The sequence below is a fragment of the Schistocerca americana genome, chromosome 3, assembly GCF_021461395.2.
Source record: "Schistocerca americana isolate TAMUIC-IGC-003095 chromosome 3, iqSchAmer2.1, whole genome shotgun sequence".
Lineage (NCBI taxonomy): Eukaryota > Metazoa > Arthropoda > Insecta > Orthoptera > Acrididae > Schistocerca > Schistocerca americana.
In genome coordinates, this window is record NC_060121.1 from 276,985,447 (window position 1) to 277,009,021 (window position 23,575).

Below are 23,575 nucleotides of genomic sequence, written 5' to 3' on the forward strand. Positions count from 1 at the left end.
AATTTTTATCTGACCCTAGTGTTTTTCTCCTCTACTGAACATTCTAGTGCATAGTTAATTATCAGAGAACATTTCAGAAAAATTCTTCTATACATGGGTGCTGCAAAAGTGGGCACTAAGAGCTCAAGCAAGGAATTTCCTCATGCATCCCCCATTCAGTGTTCTTCAGTCAGCAAAAATCATTAGGCTTCACCCAAAAGTATGTATGCTTTAGCACCTGCTCACAAATAAAATTTCAGATGCAACAATGTTTTAGCAAAATAGCCAGCACAGATCCATCATTGAACCATAATGAGCCATATAACCATGACAGTGGCACACATTTGTATGGTAATCATTATTTCTTTATTATGCCACCTGAACAGCCAATACATTTGTAGCGACAATGCGACAAGAATGTTTGTTTACAGAAACAAACCAAAGAAAAAAAGTTACAGTAGAAGGCAAAGCATGGATTAGGACAACTGATATTCCCCTTCCACATGGTGCTTCGATTGCTCCGCTGTATGGCTTCATCATGGTTACACCCAGTAGAACAGTAGATAAATTTGTGGATTCCTTAGCATACGTGCCACTTACCTGACTCATGTTGTGGCAAGCATTTTCCATAAAATTTCTGTGCTCAACTCCTCTTTCTGACAGTCTTTCACATCATAACTTTTTCAGTAGAACTCTGGATGTTTTTCACATCAAGTCACATAAAAATTTGTTTATTTCTTCTCAACTTACTTGAATGAAAGCAAAGTGAATAAGTCCACATTACTCATTATTTTAGTGTAGTCTTAATTCCCAATAAGCTGAATTTCTCGCATTTTTCTCACTTTCTCAAATATTGAATTTTGTATGTTCCTAACCAGGAGGGAATTTTAGTTTCATCTGTGTGCTTTGGTAGTTTGTGTCTTTGAGTCTCTGTGTGTTAATTTAATATTTAATAGGCACACTTCTTGCACTTCCTTTTGCATCAGAAAGTAAGCAGATTTTGTGACAAATTGCAAGTTCCTAATCAGGAGTGGATTATTTAGTCTCACCTGAGTGATTTGGTAGGTCAGTTTTTGAGCCTCTCCATATTAATCCATTTTATTGGACACAGTTCTTGTGTTTCTCTGTGTGTCCACTGTAGAGTTCTGTAGTGCATGTTGATTGTCTTTGTTTGTCCATGTAGTGTAGTTTCCCACGGTCTTTAGTATGGATGGGAACTGTGATTGCTGTGTGCAGATGCGAGGCACTGTCAGCTCCAGGCTGTTATGGCTTCAGTTACACAGCTTGAAGCTGCAGTGGATGTGCATGACTGTTGCGCGCTGGCGGTGCAGATCCAACTAACTTCCAGTATGTCTGAGTTTACTGATCGGTCGGCAGTGGTGACCAGCCCATTACTGCACGCACTGAGGTTGACTCACCCATAGTCGAGTGGGAAGTTGCCTTGAAGCATGGCAGGTGTCAAAAGACTTCTCAGGGGGCAACATGTAAGTCCTCCCTGGTTAGTCTGACTAACATTCCAGGTGCTGACTGTGGCTGACACTGTCGCTCAACCGGATGCAGTCACTTGTCTTGTTTCAGAGGAAACCTCTCAGCCTGCAAGGTCTGGGCAGTCATAGAGGATGGGATAATTGGTAGATGGAGCACCAATGTTGGCACATATGGGCCCCCTTAGGGACATGGCTGCCAAGGAGAGGAGGAAAGCCATTGTGCACTCCATGTGCATACCAGATGCAGTCATTCCAGATGTGGAAAGGATCATTCCCTATGCCATGAAGAGCAAGGGTACAGCCAGCTGCAAGTGGTGGCTCATGTTGGCACCAATGATGGGTGTCACTTTGGATCAGAAGAGATTCTCTGTGGTTTCAAGCGGCTAACAGAAGTGGTAAAGGCTGCGAGTCTTGTTTGAAAGATTAATGCAGAGCTCACCATTTGCAGCATAGTCGACAGGACTGATTGTGGACTTTTGGTAAAGAGCCGAGTGGAGGGTCTGAATCAGTGGCTCAGATGGTTCTGCAACTGTGTAGATGGCAGATTCCTCAACTTGCGCCATAGGTTGATTGGGTTTTGGGTTCCGCTGAATAGGTCAGGAGTCCACTACACACAGGAGGCAGCTACATAGGTAGCAGAGGCTGTCTGGCAAGGACTGGGTGGCTTTTAGGCCAGAGGGTCTTGGGAAATACAAAAAGGGTTTCAGTCTCAAAGGATCCACGTCGAACATAGGAGGAACATAGATACAGAAACCATTGGTATAACTGTTGTAAATTGCTGTAGCTGTGTTGGGAAAGTACCAGACCTCCAAACGCTAATAGAAAGCACTGAAGCTCAAATAGTCATAGGCACTGAAAGCTGGATAGAAGTTCGGCCAAAATTTTTGCGGAGAATGTAACGGTGTTCCGAAAGGATAGGCTAAGGAGAATTGGTGGTGGCATGTCTGTTGCTGTTAGAAGTAGTTAATCTTGTAGTAAAATGGAAGCAAATAGTTCCTGTGAGTTACTATCGGCAGAGATCGTTCTTGGCAACTGGAATAAAATAATAATTAGATCCTGTTATGGACCCCCAGACTCAGATGATACAATTGCTGAAAGGTTCAAAGAGAACTTGAGTTTAACTTCAAATATGTACTCAACACATACAGTTATAGTTGGTTGTGACTTTATTTACCCTCAATATGTTGGTGAAAATACATGTTTAAATCCAGATGTATGCATAAAATATCATCCGAGATTGTGCTAAACGCATTCTCCGAAAATTATTTCGAGCTGCTAGTTCATGAGCTCATGTGAATATTAGATGGTTGTGAAAACACACTTGACCTCTTAGCAACAAATAATCCTGAGCTAATAATGAGCATCAAAATGGATACAGGGCTTGGTGAACAAAGGGTTGTCACAGCTAGATTGAATATTGTAACCACCAGATCCTCAAAAATATACCTATTCAGAAAATCAGATAAAAAATTGCTTGACGCCTTCCCGAGAGACAATCTACATTCCTTCCAAATTAACAATGTAAGTGCAGACCAGATGTGGCTTGAATTCAGAGAAATAGTATCAACAGCAATTGGAAGATTATACAAAATATAAAACAAATAAAATGACAGAGGTGATCCGCTTAGCACACTGTTGCAGAAACACAGAAAAAAGCATGCCAAATTTAAATGAACACCAGCTCTCCAAGATTAGCGATATTATACATAAGCTCAAAATTTAGTACGGGCATCCATGTGTGATGCTTATAATAATTCCCACAACAGAACTTTGTCTCAAAACCTGGCAGAAAATCCAGAGAGATTCTGGTCGTATGTAAAGTATGCTCTGCATGATAGCAATGGAAATACTATTAACGACAGTGCTGTGAAAGCAGAGTTGCTAAACACGGCCTTTTGAAATTCATTCACCAAAGAAGATGAAGTAAATATTCCAGAATTCGAATCAAGAATAGCTGCCAACATGAGAAACTTAGAAGTGGATACCCTCCGAGCAGTCAAGCAACTTAAACTACTTAATGAAAGCAAATCTTCTGCTCCAGACTGTGTACCAATTAGATTCCTTTCAGAGTGTGTTTATGCAATAGCTCCATACTTAACAATCTTATACAACTGCACACTCGATGAAAGATCCGTATCCAAAGACTGAAAAGTTGCACAGGTCACACCAATATTTAAGAGAAGCAGTAGGAGTAACCCACTAAATTACGGGCCCATATCATTAACGTCAATTTGTAGCAGGATTTTGGAACATATACTGTGTTCAAACATTATGAATTAGCTGGAAGAGAACAGTCTATTGACACACAGTCAGCACTGATTTAGAAAACATTGTTATTGCGAAGCACAACAGCTCTTTATACACACAAAGTGTGACTGGATTAATGATTTCCTGTTGGAGAGGTCACAGTTTGTAGTAACTGGCGAAAAGTTATCGAGCAAAACAGGAGTGATGTCTGGCTTTCTCCAAAGTAGTGTTATAGGCCCTTTGCTGCTCCTTATTTATATGAACAATTTAGGAGGCAATATGAGCGGCCATCTTAGATTGTTTGCAGGTGGTGCTGTCTTTTATCATCTAATAAACTGATCTGAAGATCAAAAGAAATTGCAAAGTGATTTAGCAAAGATATTTGCATGGTTCAGAAATTGGCAATTGATCCTAAATAATGAAAAGTGTGAGATCATCCACATGGGTGCTAAAAGGAATCCGTTAAACTTTGGTTACACGATAAATCAGTCAAATCTAAAGGCTGTATAATCAACTAAACACCTAGGAATTACAGTTACGAACAATTTAAATTGGGAAGAATGCTTAGAAAATGGGGGGGAAGACCAGACTTGGCAGAATACTTAGGAAATGTAACAGATCTACTAAAGAGACTGCCTACACTATGCTTGGCTGTCCTTTTTTGGAGTACTGCAGCACAGTCTGGGATCCTTACCAGATAAGATTAACAGAGTACATCGAGAAAGTTCAAAGAAGAGCAACATGTTTGGTATTTCTGCGAAATAGAGGAGAGAGTGTCACTGACATGATGCAGAATTTGGGGTGGACACCATTAAAACAAAGGCATTTTTCGTTGCGGCTAAATGTTCTCATGAAATTTCAATCACAAACTTTTTCCTCCAAATGCAAAAATATTTTGTTGGTGCGGAGGGAGAAATGACCATCATAATAAAATAAGGGAAATAAGAGCTTGCACAGAAAGATATGAGTGTTCGTTTTTTCCACACGTTGTTCTAGATTGGAATAATAGATCATTAATGTCAAGGTGGTTCAGTGAACCCTCTGCCAGGCATGTAAGTGTGATTTTCTGGGTATCCATGTAGATGTAGATGTGATTTTCAGTTTTAGTCTTGAGGAAAAAAACTTTAATCTTGTGTTTCATTAGAACTAAGATGTATACTTTGAACTATGTTAAAAATCAGTGAGATATTCTCTTGTAACCCAGTTATGCTCACTGCATGATTGGTGGCAAACTGAAAGGGAGTTTGTACTCTTGCATTACCTTGAAATTCTGAGGATAAAAAATGTGCCACAATTTTGTCCACATTTGTCCACTAGCTACAAGATGGACACAAATTTGAGATGACAGCAACACACATTTTGATGTGTATTCAGTTAGGCAGAAGGCATGAAATCCATCACTCGCTTAAGATTCACCATTAAATTTGTGAAGTGCACTGTAAAGGAAAGAATGATGCATGTGGTTGAGAACTCAGTGGACAACTGTCTTTGGAATCACAGAAATTGGTGTAGGCTCTTGAAGGAACAACAAATGCATAACTTTGTGTGGCATCAGCTGAATTTCTAGTAATTCTGCTTCCTCTGGATCCCATCTTTTGTAACAGAAGATAACATGAAGTAGATGTTTCACGTTTTTGGAAAAGGTACTGTGAGGAAGGAAGGAAGATTAGGTTTAACATCCTGTTGACAATGAGGTCATTAGAGATGGGGTATTGCCAGGAGGGTGGTGACCTTATGAATCACATTCTTACTCTAAGTGCGATGAGGACAGGCATGAGACTCTGGAAGCAAAATGACTGCCTATAGAAAGGCTCCACATATCCACAGCATGGAAGATACAAATCTGAGTTGTTCTGACCACTTGTAAGCTTCTGTGTATGTTGTTTCATCACACAGTTTACTGCTGATTTGTTTGTAGGAAAACAGTGGAACCATCAGTGTAAATGCATATTGGAACACTGCAGATTCTGTTGTATAATCCAAATCAGGAGACATGGCATGTTAGGATGTGTAGTTGTTTTCATGCATGACAATACTTGTGCCTGTACTGTGGCAGCAATACAATTTTCCCCTAATGCTTTTCACCTTGTTTTGCACCTAAGGGCTTTCCTTGTTGGCAAGAAATTCCATAATAATGATACTGTCAAGAAAGCTGTAGCTGCTTTGTATTTTACATCGTGTGTTGACATGAGGATACAAAATATGGTGCCTCATTATGACAAGTGTTCCAAGCAGAAGAGTAAAGATAACAACTCACAATATAATTGAGGTGGAAACATTGATAAGCTTCCACACAATGTTCCCCTTCAGATATAATTAGCACAGAATACACACATACACATGCACCTGCATGATTACATTGTTTCAGCTGACTACACTTTACCTGAGACACAGCTTAATTGGCCAAATGGCTGTGTCCGGTGTAGTGGGTGAGACGAGAATGGAGGGGAGTGGAGAAAGGAGTAGGAGGAGGAGATGGGGAAGAGGGAGAGTAAGTGTTGGAGGAGGGAGGAGGGCTGATGGTTGGAATGGAGATGCAGCAAGTGGATGGGAGAGGAATGTGGCACCAATAAATTCACCCTGACCCAGTCAAGGAGAGTTGTAGTGTGCCACACAGTGTTGTGGAGTAATGGATTTGGAGGGGGAGATAAAGCAGAGAAAGAGGGAGACTGTGGAGAAGATGGTGTGTTTGTAGAATGAGTGAAGTGAGGAGTTTGGTGACAAGAGTGGAAGTGTTTGTGTGACAGGACTACTTGAGATTGAGGCCAGGAGCATTGTGATATTGAAGGGCATGTTATAATGACGATTCTCACATACATTATTCAGAGAAATTGGTATTGGCGAGGGGGAGGGAGGAGGTGGAGGAGTATCCACTTGGCACAGATTGTCAAGCGCCCATTGAAATCAGCCATGTTGCACTCAGTAGTGTGTCCTGCCTCTACATGGTCAGCTGTGCCTTCATGCTGGTGGACGGTTGGCTACTGGTCAGTTCCACATAAAAATGTCAGCAGAACTTGCAGCAGAGATGTTACATGATACGAGCCCTTTTACAGGCAGTCCTGCCTCTTAATAGATTGTGCTTGTGATGGGAATGGAATAGGACAGTTGTTGCACATTGGTCTTTCTCTGTAGTATGACCCATGGGGCACAGGGTTATCAGTAGGTGTGGCTTAAGGATTGACCAGAATATTTCTTGGATTGAATGGGCAGGGAATACCATTTTGAGAGAAGTGGGAAAGATTTTGAGTGGGTTGCTCCTCGTTTCTGGGTATGATGAGTGGTAGTTAAAGCCCTGGCAAAAGATGTAGTAAAGCTGTTTTAGTCCCAATCCCTTACCTCATGGATTTTACCCCTGTAATAGACCTAGATGCAAGACCTGTCCCATACATCCTCCTACCATCACTTACTCCAGTCCAGTCACTAACATTACCTATCACATCAAAGGCAGGGCTACCTGTGAAACCAGTCATGTGATCTACAAGCTAAGCTGCAACCACTGTGCTGCATTCTATGTAGGCATGACAACCAACAAGCTGTCTGACCGCATGAACGGCCACCGACAAACTGTGGCCAAAAAACAAGTGGACCACCCTGTTGCTGAGCATGCCGCCCAACACGGCAGCCTTCATTTCAATGACTGCTTCACAGCTTGCGCCACATGGATCCTTCCCACCAACACCAGCTTTTCTGAATTGCGCAGGTGGGAACTTTCCCTGCAATACATCCTAAGTTCCCGTAACCCTCCTGGCCCCAACCTTCGTTAGTCACTGTCCTCACCCATCCAGCCCCCTCCCTGTTCCCATTCCAGCACTACACAGCTATCATTTCACCTCTACACCCAGTCTTTTAATTTCTTTTATTTTTATTTCTCTCCTTTCCGCTACTTACCCCCTCCCCCTCCCCCCTCCGCACCTTCTCTCCTACCCTTCGTCTAAACTGCAACACTTCACTGTCCGCTACCCCCACCATACTATCCCTCTCCCTCCCCGCCCCAGCCTCCTCCTTAACCCTACCCAGTCACCACTCCCATCATGCACTGGTGCTGCTGCTCACAGTGTAATTTCAGCTCTCTGATACTGCAGATGTGTGTGCAAGTTGCGCTTGCGTGAGTGTGTGTGTGCATGTGTGTATGTGTGTCTACTGCTGACAAAGGCCATAATGGCTGAAAGCTATGATTGTGTGAATCTTTTTATTGTGCCTATCGCAGCTCAGCATCTCTGCTATATGGTGAGTAGCAACTTTCCTTCTCTCATATTGTTACATTCCATCCTGGATTTTCCATGGTTTGATATTTCAGTTTTAGCTGGAAAGGGGTGGATCGTTAAGGCTAGAATGTTGCTTTTACAGTTCTGGTTGTGGTTAGAAAACACTAGTAGTTATTTTACATTGTTTGACTATAGTTACTTAAAAAAAGAGAGTGGTAATATCCATTATTCTCATTGAAATAGTGTCAGCATGTTCTTCCTACTAATTGTTAAATTGCACAATTTACAGATAATGGAAAAGAAATATTATCAATGAATGAAGTGCTGATATATCTTATGAATAACAGTCATCCGCTCATAGAAGATGACAAGTTAGAGAAATTGCTTAGTATGTCTCAGTACAAGTGGCAGAATTTTGCTGATGAAGTGAAAGGTAAAGTTTTTTAGACTTCATTTCTTTTCATAAATATTTTTCTTTCTTGTTGCATGATTAATTCTAAATTCAGTGGACCACTTCAGTTGTGTGCAGTACCAAGAATATATTTTGAATTCTGACACTTGTATAATAGCTCTTTATACTTTACATTTCAGTGATTTAACTACTGTGTGATGAGTGCTTTGGCTGATAACATTGCTTCACATTTACAGAATAAGAAAAATATGTCAGTTTGTTTTACTTAGTTGCATAGCAGACATCTCAAACTATCAGTTTTGAAATATTTTATAATTATGTGTACAAACTAATGATAATAATAATGATAATAATAATAATAAGTGATGGAAAAACAGATGCGTATAAATATCTAGGATACAGGCAAAATATAGGAATAGATAATACAAATATTAAAGAAGAACTAAAAGAAAAATATAGACAAAGACTAACAAAAATACTGAAGACAAAATTGACAGCAAGAAACAAGACAAAAGCTATAAATACTTATGCTATACCAATATTGACCTATTCATTTGGAGTAGTGAAATGGAGTAACACAGAACTAGAAGCACTCAATACACTTACATGATCACAATGCCACAAATATAGAATACATCACATACATTCAGCAACAGAAAGATTCACATTAAGCAGAAAGGAAGGAGGAAGGGGATTTATCAACATAAAAAACCTAAATTATGGGCAGGTAGTCAATTTAAGAAATTTCTTTATAGAACGAGCAGAAACTAGCAAAATACACAAAGCAATCGCTCATATAAATACATTGGCTACACCACTGCAATTTCATAACCACTTCTACAACCCTTTAGATCACATAACATCAACAGATACGAAGAAAGTAAATTGGAAAAAGAAAACACTACATGGCAAGCACCCGTATCATCTAACAAAGCCACACATCGATCAAGACGCATCCAATACATGGCTAAGAAAAGGCAATATATACAGTGAGACAGAAGGATTCATGATTGCAATACAGGATCAAACAACAAACACCAGATATTAAAGCAAGCATATTACTAAAGATCCCAATACCACAACAGATAAATGCAGACTTTGCAAACAACAAATGGAAACAGCAGATCACATCACAAGCAGATGTACAATACTAGGAAAGGCAGAATACCCCAGAAGACATGACAATGTAGCAAAAATAATACATCAACAACTTGCCATACAACATAAACTAATAAAACAACACGTTCCCTCATACAAGTATGCACCACAGAATGTACTGGAGAATGATGAATACAAATTATACTGGAACAGAACCATTATAACAGATAAAACAACACCACATAACAAACCTGACATCATACTCACCAATAAAAAGAAGAAATTAACACAACTAATCGAAATATCCATTCCCAATACAACAAATATATAGAAGAAAACAGGAGAAAAAATTGAAAAATACATCCAACTGGCTGAGGAAGTCAAGGACACGTGGCATCAGGATAAAGTTGACATTATACCAATTATACTATCAACTACAGGAGTCATACCACACAGTATCCACCAGTACATCAACACAGTACAGCTACATCCAAACTTATATATACAACTACAGAAATCTGTAATTATTGATACATGTTCAATTACCCAAAAGTCCCTAAATGCAATGTAACATATACCGTACAGTTGTTGTTGTTGTTGTTGTTGTGGTGGTGGTGGTGGTGGTGGTGGTGGTGGTCTTCGGTCCAGAGACTGGTTTGATGCAGCTCTCCATGCTACTCTATCCTGTGCAAGCCTCTTCATCTCCGAATAACTACTGCAACCTACATCCTTCTGAATCAGCTTAGTGTTTTCATCCCTTGGTCCCCCTCTACAATTTTTACCCTCCACATTTCCCTCCAGTACTAAATTGGCGATCCCTTGATGCCTCAGAACGTGTCCTACCAAATGATCCCTTCTTCTAGTTAAGTTGTGCCACAAATTCCTCTTTTCCCCAATTCTATTCAGTGTCTCCTCATCAGGTATGTGATCTACGCATCTATTCTTCAGCATTCTTCTGCAGCACCACATTTCTAAAGCTTTTATTCTCTTCTTGCCTGAACTGTTCATTGTCCATGTTTCATTTCCATACATGTCTATGCTCCATACAAATAATTTCAGAAAAGGCTTTCTAACACTTGAACCTATATTCGATGTTAACAAATTTATCACCTTCAGAAGGATTTCCTTGCTATAGCCTGTCTACATTTTATATCCTCTCTTCTTCGGCCATTATCAGTTATTTTGCTCCCCGAACAGCGAAACTCATTTACTACTTCATGTGTCTCATTTTCCTAATATAACACTCTCAGCAACCCCAGATTTAATTCAACTACATTCCATTATCTTTGTTTTGCTTTTGTCTATGTTCATGTTACATTCTCCTTTCAAGACACTGTCCATTCCGTTCAGCTGCTCTTCCGCGTCCTATTCTGTCTCTGACAGAATTACAATGTCATTAGCAAACCTCGAATTTTTTATTTCTTGTTCATGGATTTTCATTCCTATTCCAAATTTTTCTTTTGTTTCCTTTACTGCTTGCTCAAAATCATATCGAATAACATTGGGGATAGGCTACAACCCTGTCACACTCCCTTCTCAATCACTGCTTCCCTATCATGCCCGTCGACTCTTATAACTGCCCTCTGGTTTCTATACAAATTGTAAGTAACCTTTTGCTCCATGTATTTTACCCCTGCCACCTTCAGAATTTGAAAGAGAGTATTCCGGTCAACATTGTCAAAAGCTTTGTCCAAGTCCACAAATGCTATAAATGCAAGTTTGGCTTTCCTTGACCTGTCTTCTAAGATAAGTCGTTGGGTCAGTATTGCCTCGCATGTTCCAACATTTCTAAGGAATCCAAACTGATCTTCCCTGAGGGCTCTTGAAGTCTGAGGGCATTTTGCCTGTCTCATACATCTTGCTCACCATATGGAAGAATTTTGTCATGGCTGGCTCCCCTGAGGTATCAGTGGTTCTAACGGAATGTTATCTACTCCAAGGCCTTGTTTCGATTTAGGTTTTTCTGTGCTCTGCCAAATTCTTCATGCAGTATCATATTTTGCATTTCATCTTCATCTATGTCCTCTTCCATTTCCATAATATTGCCCTCAAGTACATCGCTCTTGTACAGACCTTCTAGATACTCCTTCTATCTTTCTGCTTTCCCTTCTTTGCTTAGAACGGGTTTTCCATCTAAGCTCTTGATATTCATTTAGATGGTTCTCTTTTCTTCAAAGGTCTCATTAATTTTCCTGTAGGCAGTATCTATCTTACCCCTAGTAATACATGGTTCCACATCCTTACATTTGTCCTCTAGCCATCCCTGCTTAGCCATTTTGCACTTCCTGTCGATCTCATTTCTGAGACATTTGTATTCCTTTTCGCCTGCTTTATTTGCTGCATTTTTATATTTTCTCCTTTCATCAGTTAAATTCAGTATCTCTTCTGTTACCCAAGGATTTCTACTAGCCCTCGTCTTTTTACCTACGTGATCATCTGCTGCCTTCACTAATCCATCTCTCAAAGCTACCCATTCTTCTTCTATTTTATTTCTTTCCCCTGTTCTTGTCAATCATTCTGTAATACTCTCTCTCAAACTCCCTACAACTTCTGGTTTTTTCAGTTTATCCATCTTCTTAAATTCCTACCCTTTTACAGTTTCTCCAGTTTTAATCTACATTTCATAACCAATAAATTGTGTTTAGAGTCCACATCTGCCCCTGGAAATGTCTTACAATGTAAAACCTGGTTCCTAAATCTTTGTCTTACCATTATATAATCTATCTGGAACCTGTCAGTATCTCCAGGCTTCTTCCATGTATACAGCCTTCTTTTATGATTCTTGAACCATGTGTTAGCTATGATTAAGTTGTGCTCTGTGCAAAATTCTACCAGGCGGCTTCCCCTTTCATTCCTTACCCCCAGTCCTTATTCACCTACTACTTTTCCTTCTCTTTCTTTTCCTACAGTCGTATTCCAGTCCCCCACGACTACTAAATTTTCGTCTCTCTTAACTATCTGAATAATTTCTTTTATTGCATTGTACATTTCTTCAATCTCTTCATCATCTGTGGAGCTAGTTGGCATATAAATTTGTACTACTGTGGTAGACTTTGGTTTTGTGTGTATCTTGGCTACAATAATGCATTCACTATGCTGTTCATAGTAGCTTATCCATGTTCCATTTTTTATTCATTATTAAACCCACTCCTATTTGATTTCGTATTTATAACCTTGTATTTTCCTGACCAGAAGTCTTATTCCTTCTGCCACTGAACTTCACTAATTCCCACTATATCTAACTTAAACCAATCCATTTTCCTTTTCAGATTTTCTAACTTATGTGCCCAACTAAGGTATGACACTGACCCTCTTCAGGAACCACATGTGTCTGGCCTCTCAACAGATACCCTCCGTTGCGGTTACACCTATGGTACAGCTATCTGTATCACTAAGGCACACAAGCCTCCCCACCACCAGCAAGGTCCTTGGTTCATTGGGCGAAAGGGGGGGGGGGGGAGTAATTGTTATCTACTTCATTTAATGTGGTACTGTTTATGCATCACACTGTAAGGTACAAACAGCAACAGGGCCCCAATGAAGCAAAGTTTTTTCTTCTTCCACACACAAGCGAACATTGGTTCAGAACACACACACAAATATAGAAATAATCCAGGTACTGACACAAGCAGTTGCTGACAATAAGTATGAACACAATTTGAGAGCGATTGCCTGCTCCCCTGCGCTCATAAAGGGGAGGCCTCTGATAGACAGGTGGGGGATGCCGTGCTGTGTGCACGAGTTGTATGGCCCACTGCAGGCATCCTCTTGTGGCCGACCCGCACAGATGCTGTTGGCGGGATATTTGAAGTGTAGCATGCCAATGGCCTGGGGCCATGGCACATATTCAGGTATTACATACAGGATTATAACATACCTCCCACTTTGAGGAAAGGGCACTCTGCCGATGTGGATATTGGGGTGACTGTTGAAACATCTGTGGCTTCTGCAGTATACGCCACAAGCACTGAAGGCAGCTTTGGAAGGGCACCATGGACACCAGCGTGAAAGGACCCAATGACGCCGACCGAACCAGTGGTGGGACAGTGAAGCATTGCGAGAAGGCCTGACAGCAGGGTTTGGACACCAGAGGAGAGTTGTGAGCTGACAATGTCAACAAGGAGGGCAGGTCCGGCCCTGCAGGAGCATGCTGACAACTTGGAGCATCTTGGCCAGACTCCGATTCCCCACCAGAATAAACCTATAAGAATTCAAGAAGCATGTCAAGGCATTGTCCGTCAAGGAGACAGCGATTTACTTCTTCATTTGAACCTTGAACATGTGCATGTTACATTCTGCTCATTGTTAGACTGGGTGATGAAAAGGAGGACCAACTAACTGGCAAATGCTGTGACAGGCACAGAAATTGTGGAAAGTCTGAGAGGTCTGGACTGTTATACATCACAAGTGTATAAGACAGTCCTTGTGGAAATATTTTTGAAGAGAGCCTGAATCATAGCTACAGCTGACATCATAGGACAGCAGGTAATGTATGGAAATTTAAAGAAAGCAACAACAACCAACAGTCAACAAGAATTTAGGTAAGGCACCGTGAAATCAACACAGCTGCTTTCCCATGGATGCTACAGTGTGGGCCACAGAGGAAGCATTGCCCACAACGCTGCCTGTTGGGTAACACACTGAGAGCAGGCCACAAAAAGGTGCATAATGCCACCATTGATGCCGAACTAAAACATGTGCCAATGGTACGTAACTTGGTACATGTGACCCCTGATGTAGGAATTGGAGCACATCCTACCATAGGGCGGCCAGGATCACAAGCCGGGGCAACAACATTCCATCTGTAGCTAAGAGAACAACACTGTCTAATACCATAAGGCTGTGGTGGAGGGCAAAATAGTTAGGCAGTGGATCAAAAGCCCTGTCCAGATGCCTGTTTAGCCAACCATGCTGAATGAGGTGAACAGCTTGACGGAAAATCAGATCAGCAATGACAACAGTTGCAATCTGGGAGCCCATAATATGAAACCCATCCACCATGAATTGTGCCTCAACATGTAAGTGGAAACAAAGGGGTTTATCCTGATCAAAAGTAGGATCTGGCTCCATTGCAAGCTGGGACAGCTAATTGGCATAGGCATGTTGCATGATAGGCTGAAAATGTATTTTATAGTTTCAGATAGGCAGAAACAACCTTAACGCTGGAAGCAATGCTGCTTTGTTGGCTAACAAGAAGAAGGATTAAACAACAAAACCAGTAGCTTGTGCTCTGTAATAAGGTGGAACTTAGACCCATACATGAACACATGAAACCTATTGAGAGCATAGATGATAGCAAGCACTTCCTTTTCAACTTGGGAGTTGCACTACTGAGTGTAGTGGAGCATTTTTGACACATGAGCTAGTGGATGGTTGGAACCATCTTCCTATCAGTATGCAAGAATGGCCCTGACTCCATACTGAGAGGTGTCTGTAGCCAACACCAAGTGGTGGCCAGGATGTAAAGTAGCCAAACAAGGAGCATTATGCAGTTTCAGTTTCAAAAGCATGAATTACCACTTGGAGGCCAGTGTCCACTGAAAATGAATATTCCAAAGGAGCAACTCACCAAGGGGTTGGGCCAACATAGCTGCACCCATACGAATTTATGACAGTAAGCAGTTTTACATAAAAATTCTTGGGGAGTTCTTTGATATTTATAGGGCAAGCCAGAGCTGTGACTGTGGTGACATGATGACAACAAGGCTTATCACCATCACAAAAAACTTCAAACTCCAAATACACAATGGATGGCTGAAAAGAGTGTGATGTGGCCAAGTTACATTTCAAACCTGCAGTATGTAACACCTTGAACAAGGTGTATGTTATTAAAATGCTCTTCCATAACTGGACCCATCATGACAGTGTTATCAAGATAGTTAAAACCTCAAGAACAGACATTGTCGTTCGTTGAAAAAAAATAAATAAAATAAAATAAAAGGAGAAGGGGGGGGGGGGGGGCTGGGACACTAGCCACACCGAAAATGAGGTGCTGATATTGGCACAACCCGAAAGTCATATTAAACACAAGAAGCCATTCATAATATTAGTCCAATGAAATATGTAAATAGGCTACAGATAAATTAATTTAGGAGAAAAACTGACCCCCAGCAAGTTTAGCGGGCAGGGTAAAGAGCACATGCCAACGATAGATTGATCATTAACTGAAACTATATAGAGTCCCTACAGAGGCAAAGCTGACCGGACTGTTTCTTAACAGTCACAAATGAGGTACAGCATTCACTTTATGTAATAGGCTGTATGAACCCCAGTGACATCAGCCTGTCCAATTGTGATTTTACTTGCTCACACAAAACCACTGGATTACGGTGTGCACAGAGAAAGCATAGCTGTGCCATATGTTTCACAGTAATTTTTGCCGCAAAATTAGTGGCACAGCCTAACCCATCCAAGAAAAGAGACCTCAGAACACTAATAATCTAACTGCTGGTAAGGGACTGGTTGGAAACAAGGTGCGCTGTATCCAGAATGGAAAAACCACCCTTTGAAAAAATCCAGATTGTACAAATTATCAGTGCCAGCAGCAGCCACTACCAAAAAAAGTCAAGTTACAGACCACAGATTTATACATAGTGGGAGCTGTAAATTGCCCCAAAATTGGAATATGCTGCTCAAGTAACTGGGGACAATGCCGAATAACCCAAATCCACTTAAGTTTGTGAATCCGATAAAGTCGTGGCCGCATCTGTTTCTACTTGTTGTCTAAGCACTTTCTCCATTACTCGTTTTTCGATAAACTGTTTGTTATGATTCATAAGCACTAGAGACCCACAATTAATATCTATGTTCATGTCCACAGGAGGGGGCTGGGAATGACATACAGGTGTTAAATGTCCTTTTTTCCTATAGTTGTTTCAAGTCGCCCAGTACTTCGGGCACACATCCCTGTCATGTTGCACAAAACAGTATGGGCAAGGTGGGTGTATGGAAGTGCTGGGCCCAGTTCAGTGCGGCAAGTAAGCAGTGTTTGTACAGCTGCCACTACATGTCCTATCCCCATCCCCCGACACTTGACGACCAGGAATAGGAGCCACTGTACTGTGACAATGTCACACCAAGCCTCAGTCTGATCAGCAGCAGCTCGAGATACCTCAAAAGATTCAGCTATATTTAACACTTCAGCCGAGGTTGGTTTCTTGCATTGTAGTACGAGTTGGCCCACCTCCTTGTCAGAAGTCAACCGAATGATGGCATCATGGACTATAGAATCAGGATAGAAATCATGATGACCACAGTAACAAACGAACTTTTGTGACTGAGGCCATACAGTTCAGCTGCCCAAGCCTGTTAGGACTGGTGGGGCTGCTCACAGAAACAATAGAACTCTACACGCTTTGCAGTGACATGTGTGCATCTATGGTGGTAATTACACAACAACTAACACATTTCATGGAACGGAAGTGATACAGGTTCCTGGAGTGGACTGCCTCGCACAACAGTTGGTAGAGCCAAGGAGAAATCCAAGTTGTACTGTAGGACACAAACAACAGCACGGCCACAATGAACCAAAGTCTATTCTTTTTCCACACATAAGCAGATAGCCATTGAGAACATAGATACAAACATGGAAACAATAATCCATGTACTTAAACAGGCAGTTGCTGACAGTAAGTACAAACACAAAATTAGGGCGAGTGCCTCTTGCACTGCACTTATAATGAGAGGGCTCTGGTGGATAGCCTGGCGAATGCTGTGCAGGCAACCTTTGATGGCTGGCCCATGGAGATACCGTTGATGGGCTATTTGAAGAATAGCGCAGCAGCGGTCTGGTGCCGCGGTTCGTATCCAAGTATTATGTACAGGGTTATAATAGAGTATGACCTTCTTTAACTGCAGGGTGCATTGCTTAAATCTGGAAAATGAAACTTTTTTTATAGCAAAATTATTAAAATATAAATGAAAATACTTTTACATATAAGTAGATGTATTTTTCAAGAGTTGTTGTTGTTGTTGTTGTTGTTGTTGTTGTGGTCTTCAGTCCTGAGACTGGTTTGATGCAGCTCTCCATGTTACTCTATCCTGTGCAAGCTTCTTCATCTCCCAGTACCTACTGCAGCCTACATCCTTCTGAATCTGCTTAGTGTATTCATCTCTTGGTCTCCCTCTACATTTTTACCCTCCACACTGCCCTCCAATACTTAATTGGTGATCCCTCGATGTCTGATAACATGTCCTACCAACCGATCCCTTCTTCTAGTCAAGTTGTGCCACAAGCTCCTCTTCTCCCCAATTCTATTCAATACCTCCTCATTAGTTATGTGATCTACCCATCTAATCTTCAGCATTCTTCTGTAGCACCACATTTTGAAAGCTTCTATTCTCTTCTTGTCTAAACTATTTATTGTCCATGTTTCACTTCCATACATGGCTACACTCCATACAAATACTTTCAGAAATGACTTCCTGACACTTAAATCTACACTCGATGGTAACAAATTTTTCTTCTTCAGAAACGCTTTCCATGCCATTGCCGGTCTACATTTTATATCCTCTCTACTTCGATCATCATCAGTTATTTTGCTCTCGAAATAGCAAAACTCTTTTACTACTTTAAGTGTCTCATTTCCTAATCTAATTCCCTCAGCATCACCTGATTTAATTCGACTACATTCCATTATCCTGGTTTTGCTTTTGTTGATGTTCATCTTATACCCTCCTTTCAAGACACTGTCCATTCCGTTCAACTGCTCTTCCAAGTCCTATGCTGTCTCTGACAGAATTACAATGTCATCGGCGAACCTCAAAGTTTTTATTTCTTCTCCATGGATTTTAGTACCTACTCCAAACTTTTCTTTTGTTTCCTTTATTGCTTGCTCAATATACAGATTTAATAACATCGGAGAGAGGCTACAACCCTGTCTCACTCCCTTCCCAACCACTGTTTCCCTTTCATACCCCTCGACTCTTATGACTGCCATCTGCTTTCTGTGCAAATTGTAAATAGCCTTTCGCTCCCTGTATTTTACCCCTGCCACCTTCATAATTTGAGAGAGAGTATTCCAATCAACATTGTCAAAAGCTTTCTCTAAGTCTACAAATGCTAGAAACGTAGATTTGCCTTTCCTTAATCTTTCTTCTAAGATAAGTTGTAGGGTCAGTATTGCCTCACGTGTTCCATTTTAAAGAGTAACAATACTCAGTGTAACCCCCTTCGGCCGCACTACCACCTCCAGTCTTGTTCTGAAGTGATCACACACATTCTTTAAAACAGCGCTGTCCATAGTCGCAAATGCTGTTTTGATAGCAGTACGTAGAGATGCAACATTAGGGTGTCTTATCTTATTGTTAACTCTTTCAACTACATTCCAAACATGGTAGTCGAGGGACTTCAAATCCGGGTTTTTCGGGTCCAGAACTCCTTTGACCATAAAATGTCAGCATTCTCCGAGAGCCAGTTTTGGACTAATGGCTCTTATGAGCTGGTGCCCTGTCCTATTGAAAGACGTATTGTCTCCCAGGAGCAACAGTTACCATCTATGATTTCTCAACATTCATCAAAACTTGCAGATATACTTCTTTTGTGATAGTTTGTCACTTTTCAAAGAAATGTGGCAGTATGGTATCACGCCCAGTGACAAGACACCTGGAACTTAAACCTCAGTCTTCTCCAATGCATTATACTTGGCCACAATATCGCAAACAGTTGATCTTGGGTACCCGAAGAATGAAGTACTCCAGTGGGCAAACATCCAGTTTGCAGACTGTCAATAATCACGGCTCTTCGGTTGTATTCTGCACTTGTCCATAACAGCACTGCCATTTTGAGCTTTTGACTGTTTACTAGATGCCCATGGCTTTCAAGACCATCAATTGCGACCTCCAGCGGAACTACGATGTGGCCTTTAGAGCCGCACCGTGTATATTCTACAGTTTGTGGCTATATTCATAGCAATTTAATTCATGATTGTGGTAACTGTTTATAATTTGGTTGGTTACCATTCATTTTGTAGCACTTTCAATCTTAGTTCTTTCAAATTATTAATACATTGCTTAAAGTATTGGATGGAATAAAAATAATAGAAGGCGTAAAAGTAACAACTTACCATGTAGTTCAAGGGTTGATCAAATTACAGGCACATAAACAAGAACTTAAGTAATTGCATAGTTTTTGGACAATTTCCTGCCTCAGATTTAACAGACAAGAACACACAGATGGTTACATTATCCCATCCACAACATTATCCCAGCGAAGTTGGGCTGCAGTGCCAGAACAGTGTAACTGCATAGGTTTTTGTTGGTCTGTCAACTCTGAAGAAGGACATTGTTCAAAATCTGAACGACAATTTCATTCTTGTTCGTAAGCGTGTCAATTGTTCAATGCCTCAACCATATGATGAGTGGTTACCTTCACCCCCTCCATTACTTATATTACAATATTATTGCCAGAACATTTTTGATCCTACTGCTGGATGCCTTTAAAAATATCATTTTAGTTGTGTTAGACAAACTCAGTGTAATTTTTTAAATGGTTCACACATATTAACAAGTATAAAGTAATAGTGCACTATTTTTGTTTGTTTGTAGGTATGGTTGTAACATATCCTGGTATGAAACCATGCTCCGTAAGAGTTGACCAACTAGACAGGGACCAGCACAAGAAAGCTACTCCATCTTACCCAGAGATAGTGCATTTTGGAATAAGACCTCCACAGCTCAGTTATGCAGGAAATCCTGAGTAAGTATGTATGCACATGTAATTAATCTACACATAAGTCAAATAAAATTGAGCCAAGCAGAGTTATTTATTATTTGTTTGCAGTATTTTTTTCCTAATTTTGACTAGACAAATGCACACTGTTGTTAAAAATGATAGGAAAACACCAATGTAAATCATATGTTTCGCGTGGTGTTTTAAAGTAATTGACAAACCTTCTGAACTTCATGAAGTCCCAACCATACAACTTCATGAATTGAGTACTATTGTGGTTTTATGTCTTAGTCAGATCTGTTATTTAAGTGCTCGTTCATTTCAAATGGAATCTTTGCTCCTCCATCAGCAGCTCTTCTTATTATTTTCCATAGCCTCCTTTAAGACTGAGACTCATTAATTTAAAGCATACACCTGAATTTGCATCTTTTGAAAAAAGTCATGCAGTTATTCATAAGTCTGTGTTTGCCTGCTGGTGATTTCTAAGTTTCTATACTTGATATGTCACCCACATTCAGTCCAAGTGTGGGGAAAAAGTTTGGATAGACTGCCCCACATAGCTGCTAGGCCCACCAGATTCACACAAAGTATTATAAATGACTGGAATTCTTTAGACTGTGGCTATCTGTTTGTGTCCTCTTAATGATTCGTCTATTTTACTACATATTGCTCCGCAGAACAGAAGAACTACTGTAAGCTGCTCTTGTTGTGTTGGTTGAGTGAATGTGCAGCCATGCTGTCTATATAGTATTTAGAATATCAACAACTTCAATAAAGATACAAGGAAATATGAGTTACAGGGAAGTAAACACCACATTTTACTTCACTATGTGAACAATGATGCTACAGACATCGTCATCCTCCTAGCACCAATGTAATCACTAGTAAATGCCAGCACCACTATGTCAGTTTCATGTTTGGATGTCAATCATCTCCCTGACAGTTAGTTGACTGTCTCCCTATGAAGAAATTTAACACCTGTATATATTTAGATGATAGATGTATACAGACTCATTCACAGCACTGTTCCAGTAACTTGTAGATGAAGTAAGCACATCCAATGCTGTGTTCTATACTTCATATACCTTGGAAGGGCAGTGTTCCAATATAGTGAATGTTCTGGGAAGTAAACATTATGGAATCCTTGCATTGATTCATGACTGTTATGTTGTCTGGATGATGTACAGCATACCACATTCACAAGAAACATGACATCCACTTTGTCAGTGATAGCACAAATCATCCTTGAATACACAATCTCAGGCACAGGATTTGGCTGGAAGGATGGTGACACACTGTGGCTTTCCACCTTGTACTTATTGTAAGGAGTATCTGTGAAAGGTATCAATAATATCACTGTTACAATCAGATCTAGCAGTTGCACATGACAGCTAAATGTTTCACAGTGAGATCAACATTTTGATGCAGATACCTTGTTTCTGGAACAGCTTTATTGTCTAGTGACATGAGGCAGTCACAGAATTTAGTAAATAGGTTTTGGGGCTTCAGTTTAAGCAAAACATGGGGGTGTGGCACTCTGTCTATTCAGAAATCATCAGAAAATATTTGTGTTTGAGTTTTTAAGAATTGATGGAAAGAATGTACATATTATCATTTTTCGCTCTCTGTTCCAGGTATTGAGCAAAACACTGTGTTTATTATGTCATTTTCTTATTAGTGTCTAGACAATTAGTATTTTTTGAATGAAACCATAATTTGCAAAATGGAACTCGTAGACATTGTAAATAGCCCATTATTTTTACAGCATGCAGACTAGTGTTATTTTTAGGAATTCAGCAATGTAGTCAGTTAAATATTAAGCAAACAGTAGTTGATATCAGGTATTCATTTTAACTGAGGAATCGGTAACCCCCCTCCCCCCCACAGCCCCCTTTTCTAATTTGAAGTAGGAACTTCACTGCTAATTATATTAGCACAAATATATTGTAGTATATTAATGTTAATAATTTTAAGCACAATTACAACATAAATTGTTAAACAATTTCAGTGTTAATTTAACTTACAAAAGATGCTCATTTCACAAAACTTTTTTTATTCTGTGACCAAAATTTCCTGAATGCTGTCACAACATCAGAAATTCTTGACATTTAACATTGGAACAGCATTCCCAGCACCATATGAGGGAACTATCACAGCTGCTCCTGTCGTATGCCCGCATGGGATTACCTATAGCCAAGAAAGAAACTCTGGATAACATTGAACATGCTCTGGAAAGGCCTTCTAGAAAATCAGTTCGACCTCTTTCTCAACAAATAGAAATTTCTTATGGCTCTGTTCAAATGGCTACAAGGTTACCAAAATCACTCTGATCCAAGCCACCTGTCAAACCCTCATCTTCCACATCCCCAAAAACTTCCCCTACTCTCCATGAAATATATAACTCCTGAATGCTCATCCTGTAACACTGTTGTCAACCTTTCAGCCAAAACTCTGATGCCTGCAGAAGTCTCAGTACTTTCTAAAGACCTCACCTTTAGCCCATAACATAAGTTCAGCCACACTCAACTTGCAAAGGACCTTCTTTCCTTTATTTGTTCTGTACAGTGAAAAAATTTCTTCGACACACCCCCGTTCACAACAGTCATCCAAAACCCCACATAGAACCTTGTTTAAAACAGTTCCAAACACACTCCAACCATAATCCTCCTTCCCCAACCACCAACAAGTGACCTCCTGCTAATCTTTCAAGAATTCCTCCTTCTAACCTGGCCCCACCATCCTTTCCCAAATGTCTCCCCAATGAGTCCAGCATCACTGCCATGGAACAGATAGCTACCTGCAATCTGAAATACGATCCAGACCTTATCATCCTTCCCACAGACAAAAGCTGTAGCACAGTGGTCTTAAATCATAGTGACTATGCTACTGAGGGTCTCTGACAATCTTCAGATACCTCTGCATGCACACCTTCGATCACAATCCCACCCCAGAAGTCCAAAAGGACCTCCAGCAGCTCCTCAAGGCCTTAGGTCCATCCCCAAGGCCTTAGGTCCATCCCCAAGACCTTAGGCCCATCCCTGAAACCTAACATCTGAATCCATCTCCCTCCTCACACTAGCAACCCCAGGCACTCCCACCTTTAACCTACTGCTCAAACTCCACAGGTCTCCCTACTGGCCATCCTATTGTGGCCAAATACAATGCTCCCACAGAACAAACCTCTGCCTTTGTTGACCAACATCTCCAAACTGTTGTCCGTAACCTCCATTGTACATTCAAGACACTACTCAGTTCCTTCACCACCTTTCCACACTTATTGTTTTGTTACCATGCAACTCTTTATGGGCCACTGTGGATGCAATGTCCTTATACACCAACATCTCCTATGCCCATGGCATTGCGGACTTTGAATGCTGCCTTTCCCAATGTCCTCATGGTACCAAATGCACCACCTCTTTCCTAATCCTCCTTGTCAACCATGTCCTCACTCACAGCTATTTCACTTTTAATGGCCAAA

At 40.7% G+C, this 23,575-nt stretch overlaps 1 protein-coding gene across 6 annotated transcripts in view; it reads left to right on the plus strand.

Moving 5' to 3' along the window:
* LOC124605120 (ribonuclease 3) overlaps positions 1–23,575 on the plus strand; it is a 295,599-nt gene that overhangs the window by 33,763 nt on the left and 238,261 nt on the right. For all 6 annotated transcript variants that reach the window (XR_006978601.1, XR_006978602.1, XM_047136593.1 and 3 more), the window contains exons 8-9: positions 8,208–8,351; positions 19,974–20,124. Coding sequence is in view for 4 of the 6 variants with exons in the window: in XM_047136593.1 (XP_046992549.1) it covers positions 8,208–8,351; positions 19,974–20,124 (295 nt within the window). In the remaining 2 variants the exon portion in view is untranslated. The remainder of the gene's footprint in view (positions 1–8,207; positions 8,352–19,973; positions 20,125–23,575) is intronic.